The sequence below is a fragment of the Branchiostoma belcheri genome, unplaced genomic scaffold (assembly GCF_001625305.1).
Source record: "Branchiostoma belcheri isolate BF01 breed outbred unplaced genomic scaffold, Haploidv18h27 scaffold83, whole genome shotgun sequence".
Taxonomy (NCBI): Eukaryota; Metazoa; Chordata; class Leptocardii; order Amphioxiformes; family Branchiostomatidae; genus Branchiostoma; species Branchiostoma belcheri.
In genome coordinates this window covers 1,169,774-1,175,898 of record NW_017804498.1, presented here as the reverse complement: position 1 = coordinate 1,175,898, position 6,125 = coordinate 1,169,774, and the positions used below count along the sequence as shown (strand labels likewise).

The window sequence follows — 6,125 nt, the reverse complement described above, 5'->3', positions numbered from 1 at the left end:
TCCAGTACCGTCCTGCTGTCGCTCACCTAGTAACTTATTAGTTGCAGAATAATTCAAGCAGTTCAACTGTTCGAATTTCTTTTCGGAACCAGTACCAGATTAGATTTACAAGGTACCCAGGAACCCCTTACAGATCCTTCTGATATGAACTTGACTGATGCCACTATCCCCCCGACACCCCCTCATCTGTGTCGGGGACGGGACAGAATTCCTTCCGTGACGCCCAGAGGCCAAGGTTTAGATTACATGACACCCCCGTGGCGAAGTTCAGCGGGTCAGGCCGGCCTAATCCCCCCCGGGCTGCGCAGGATCCGCGAGGCTTTATGGGCCATTTGTAGGGATGGGCACATTACACTTCAACTCCGTAAGAATGTCATTACCGTGACATTTGGGCCCTTATGGACCGAGTGGCTCTCGGACACGGATTAAGACGAGATGCGTGAGAAATTGGGCGGCTTAAGATACTATCATTTATCACTCTTCTCAAGGTGAAACGTCCCCGAAGGGCAAGTGAAGAAAATAAATAACATGAATATAGAATATAAAACAAAAACAAAAACTTGCCTACCTTTCGTCAGCTAAGGAAAGCACGGTTTCAATGTTGACGCCATATCTACATGTAGAGCCTCATATACTTGATATGATATCTGCCAGGTTCAGGTTTAATAATGCTGGTATAGGTTTTCCAGTTGTCATACTAGTAGCTTTATAACATAGCTGTATGAGTACCAGCCTCTCACTGTCAGTATGTGTCTGTTCTGTTTATTGTTATACCGCATTGAAAAGTCACTGCAGTGCGATTCTCAGGTGTTTTTGATACGTTATCGTCTGTGTTCGAGTTCGTCTATATCTAAAATTTACTAGAAAGAAACGTCAACTTTTAAACTACCTAGAGGTTGTCATAAATAGAAATGGAGTTTGTATCACGATTTGAACACAGGTCCAGTATGTGTTATTTCCCGCCCTGCTTGTAGTCAAGGCCATTGCCATTGTGAACCATGCAAAAGATGATGTCCGACAATCCCACAGGGTGATGGGGGCTGATTCTTCCTCAGGTTTCTCAAACTCACTATCCACTCACGAACTCAGCTACTTAGTTTTATAGGCAACCGTTCTGTTACTGGTCTATAATGTACCTTTACGAGCGCGATTCTTTCACTTCAATTTGACTTGCTGTTGATTCAGTTGCCTTACGTTTTGTACGGAGACGGGTGAAAAGTTCGTGAATACCTTCTCCATCGCCACATATGCCGAGCATCAAGTTCGGGGTTTTAGGGTTTCCATGACAACGGATTAACAACCGCCAGTAGCCAAAAGGTTATACTGGACATCAGTATCTGAAGAATCCACGGTCAATGTAAAGAATGTTGTGATTGGACAGCCAAAGGCGGGAAACCACTAGACAGACTAACCAGGCGTATCCGGCTGAGACAGGGCAGGACAAAGCAGGGTCGCGACATTTGGGAGAAGAACAATAATGACTTTTCAAGGTTTCTTTGTGAAACGTCTTGTGTCAAGTACCTCTGGAACTTTAAATGTGGGGTATGGTCGTGCTGCATTCTTCCCTCTTTCAGATGATAGCGCTGTTTGATAACACTGTTTCGCCCGAAAGTGCACGACAGGTTTCTCGTAAAGCACAAACAATGGCATCTATTGTCCTTGTCACGATACCAGCCTTTCCCACAGTACCCTTTTACCCGACCCATTAACCTCAGTTACTCTATTTTGCGGTCAAGTTCAACTATAAATGTCATACCTATATACCACAACGGTAATACAGTAACTCAAGCGGCAGGCTACTGTATTCTCTACAGTTACATAGACAGAAAGCATAACATAGATGGCTCCAAATGACTCATGCAGTTACGTAATACGTACTACAGTATATAATCGTATAAGCCTGATAATTATTTATAACCCATAGCGATCAAGGTGTCAAGGGGACATGTACATGTTTCTCTCACTGTCTCGTGAAAAACAACCACCAAAACATACCTTGAGGTCACTGCCCGACCTGTCCCAAAACATCAATGTACCTCAGACAGTGGGAGGGCGCCTGGAATCCCACCCAGTCCTTCCTTCCTGTAGATATACATCAGGCCGCCAGAGGGCGGAGACGTCGGCACAGGCGACGGAGGCGCACGCCGCACAGGGCACACGGGCGGGGGTGGAGTGGGCGACATGTCTACACAGAGAGATACACTTGTTTCCGCTTCGGATCTTTGACATGGAACTAACGATATGGGGAACTTGCCTTCCCTTGTATTCGTTTTTTTTACCCTTTGAAGACCCTGTAAGACTGAGAATTGCCGCTGTACCACTAAAGTGTCCGAGGGCTTGTTTGTTTCAAATTTTGCGATGGTACAATGAACGCGCCATAACGGTTCAATTAACATTGCATGTGCTTTCTATATTTACTGTCATAGAGTCCATTCCACGTCACCGTGCGGGTGTTTGCTCCCATTGTTTCGAATTTTTTTGAAATGTTTGTAACCCTTTCTAAAAGAATTTCATAGTTTGTCTAACAGAAAGAAAAGTATCACTGAGTTTTGCTAGAGCATATATTAGTCTTTGTAGGTTTGCGTCCAAACGGTATTTCAGCTTTACTTATCCTGCATACAAAAGAAAAAAAATTCTCTGCATCTGCCTATTAGTTATAGATAATTTTCAAAGATAATCCGAAGGCAAACGAATTTGCTAGAATAAGATAAGACGTAATGCCCACACAAAATTTGCATTCAACATCTTCCCAATCCACCGTCCCGGGCACCACCTACATTGTAACCACAAACAGACGTGTGACCCGAATCGGAGCAACTCTATCGTGTTGGGGTCCTGAAACAAATTCCTACATCTGGTTTATTCTTATTAAAGTAGCGAAGCAGAAAATACGATCTTAGTTAAACTATCCAATGGGGTCATTACACAGCTTATATAATGCATTACAGCGATGGGCACTCTTGGGGTTACTGTTAATGAAAGAATCCCCTTGCATGCACAAGTACAGGTCACAAAAAACGTACGCTCGTACGTGTGCCGTGAATTTAAGAACATAAGCTAAAATGAATGCATCGTCTTCTCGTTTATAGTTATAGTTATAGTAAAAGGAGTAGCTTTTGCAATAGACGGTTTGCCTAGAAATATGGGTTTGTCTACGTGTATGTGTACAGCTTACAACACCGGACATGCGTTGTTGACGCAATGGCTAAGTCAGGCTTTAGGAATGACAAGGCGGATCAGGAGAGATTAGGTCGTTGACGGAAAGTAGGATAATCCTGTAGAAAAACAGACGACTGTCTGTCACAGGTGATTTTCTTCCAGTTCAAGACAACTTCATCCAGGTCGCATACAGTACCATTACAAGGTCATACAATAGAACATAACACGACAGCAGTACTTCATCATAGTAATTAGTATCAAAAGGTGTCCCTAAGTTTCCCCAATATGTTTCGTTTCAGCAGAAATGGTCTGATAAAGACATAGCATGAACAGCATGGGAGACAAGGTACTGATTTATGTTTCGTCTTTGCATTTCACGACAACATAAAAGTTCTGTTGTACGTGTTGGCTGGACACGTACGGTGAAGTTGGATCAACAGTAATGTTACGGGTCGGTAACAGTGTGAAGTGTGATTTGTAACTGCCGTCTGAGGGTCCGTCTGTGTATGCACCAGAATGACCAGATTTACAGGAGAGCAGGTTGCAAATAGTCGCTAAAAGTGCTTTTGGCGGATCCAGACAGGGTTTTGTCTTAAACTCATGGCGAGCAGAAATCACAGGATCGAATGAACGCGTCAGCCGCCGGAGGACTGAAAATTAGTCTGCGATGAACCTAGTCTTTCGTCACCGACTATAAAGAAACAAGTTAATCTCCAAATTCACACGGGACAGATGACTGGTGGGGCAGCCGCATGTATGCCTTCTAACATTAATAAACGATTCTAGTCTCTTCCACTGACTGGGTAATACTGGAAGATAGCGGAATCGGTCAAATGGCGAATGCGATGCCAGAGGATTTGGAAAAAGTATTCTTCGAAACCCGCGGAGTCTGGTAGATACTTCTTACAAGTCTTGCAACATAGCCACGGTAATCTGAAGCACACGCTACATTCGGATAGCCTGCGTGTTGTCCTGGTTAGCTATAGGATCACGTCCGCCCCAATGTCGTTCCCCCAAAGCGGACGGACCGAACTTTGCCTACAAGGATGGTATCCAGGGCTTCTACTAGCCGACGCCATATCTATATATATATAGTCACATAGCATGCATAGTGGGATTTAAGACTCTTTGTACAACAACGTTATATTCTTGACATTATATGGCCTTATACCATTTTGCGGATTTAATGATATTGATTGGTACATTTGATACGCACGCACACAAAGCGAGCTCGGAAGCATACGAGTCGAAGTGAACAAATAGCGCCACCTGGCGATTAGTTTGATGAACGATAGTCAATTATAATGCCAAACATACCGGCTCTCCGCTGTGACCTTTATTAACCCCGAAGAGAACTTTTTATGAGCTTCGTATACAAAGTGACGTCTAGCGACGTTGAGCAGAATGGCAGGCTTGAGTTTGTGAGGAAAATCTATTGGTGCAACAATAATGACGCAATGCACGTCAAGAGACAATGCTTCAATTTACCACCATGGAAAGTGCACAATAAAATTTGATGTCGGAGATGTTTTGAAGTTGCTTTTGTAAGAGGAGACCATGACTATGCGCCACGTGGCACGCACACCTGTGTATCACACAGGAAGTTGGAAAACAGATCTCATCCTTCTTTCTACAAACGCATTGTGCCAGAGCTGTGCACCTTTCTTCTTGCCCCGGATCTCTTTTGAACTTACTGAATGACGGGACAAAGCTATCAAAATTGTCGGCCACTGATATGATGCCATAATGCGCAGGTTGATCAAACCAAAACAAATGTAGCGTCGCTCGGCACGGGGCTCGCAACACCAAGAAGAGGTAAGAAAACAACAGGTGGCCTTCCGTCTGGTGTGTGTCGTAATAGACCGATCCCAAATGACCATTACAATTAGAACTTCAACCAATGAGAGAAGGGCAATTAGCGGTTCGACCAATGAAATGGTGGCTTCATGACCATTAGATGTAGAAGACCATACAAAAGTCACTGTACTTTTTTGTTGTGTCGATAAAGAATCTCATGACCGTCACATATTTGCATTTCTATGTTTTGAGATGGGCGGGGCTTCGGGATCGGTCTATACATGACCTTCGAAATGAACGTTTATTTACTCGCCTGCATAATGTCGGTGTTTATTATACTTCAGAACTATTACAAACAGTTGACAAAGCGAGTGGGATGCTTGGACCGTTTGCTTATATCCTGTTCCAAACATTTCAATTGCCAACAATAAACTTTTTTGCGCTACACTTAGTCTAAATGTCACCTGTGATGACTAAGGTATTTCCGTAGTTTTTCTCAGGCCAAACTTCGTCGCCTGTTTGAAGGTCATTCCTGTTGTAGGAGAGGTAGAACACACACCGGGTCAGTTCCGTACACCATTGTCACTCCTTGTTTAGTGCATGTCTGAGGAACGTTGTGTCAACTTTCGCAAGGCGTTTTCCAGAACAACAACGGTGTTGTGTCTTCCTCGTGACAAACGGGATACAAAACAGACAAGTTTCCGTGTCTGGCCCAAACAACATCTCTGAGTTTAGAAACCACATATCCGCCAACAAACAGTCTTCACCAGACATAAGCCTGCTGAGTGACATATCTGATACCCGTTCTGACACGCCGGATAGACAGTAGGGATGAGCCGGGGTATACAAACACTGGAGGCATTCTTTCTTTGCCTTCTTTCCGTCTTTCTACTTTTTGTTTGATTTGTTTCTTTTATCTCCTTTTGTCTGTAATATTGCGGATACTTAACCTCCAAAGTTGCTTTGCTATGCATGACGACCATATTAGGCACTGGCCCGCCTTAGACTTTTGTCACGAAGACCAGGCTAGGGTACTACTCGTCTGGCATGTTCAACGCTAGCTGCTGACACTACTATACAGATACACCATTTTCCCATGGACCAAGTCTTTATAAGATGGTCCATGCATACTGCTTTCTCTATTTAGTACCACTACCAGTGGACTAGCA

At 43.8% G+C, this 6,125-nt stretch overlaps 1 protein-coding gene across 1 annotated transcript; it reads right to left on the bottom strand.

The window, feature by feature from the left end:
- Nucleotides 1–163: 163 nt before the first annotated feature.
- On the bottom strand, nt 164–2,183 carry LOC109486751. Its single transcript, XM_019790637.1, has 2 exons — nt 2,037–2,183; nt 164–319 (listed from the first exon to the last, which is right to left on the bottom strand). Exons 1-2 carry the CDS (start codon nt 2,181–2,183, stop codon nt 164–166), a joined length of 303 nt encoding a protein of 100 aa, XP_019646196.1.
- Between the last annotated feature and the right edge of the window lie 3,942 nt (nt 2,184–6,125).

Bases quoted from the DNA above. Each gene is read 5' to 3' on its own strand.
- LOC109486751 (XM_019790637.1), bottom strand. From the start codon at position 2,183: ATGTCGCCCACTCCACCCCCGCCCGTGTGCCCTGTGCGGCGTGCGCCT. The intron at 320-2,036 runs GTACATTGATGT...TGGCCCATAAAG, and splicing joins GCGCCCTCCCACTGTCTGAG to CCTCGCGGATCCTGCGCAGC.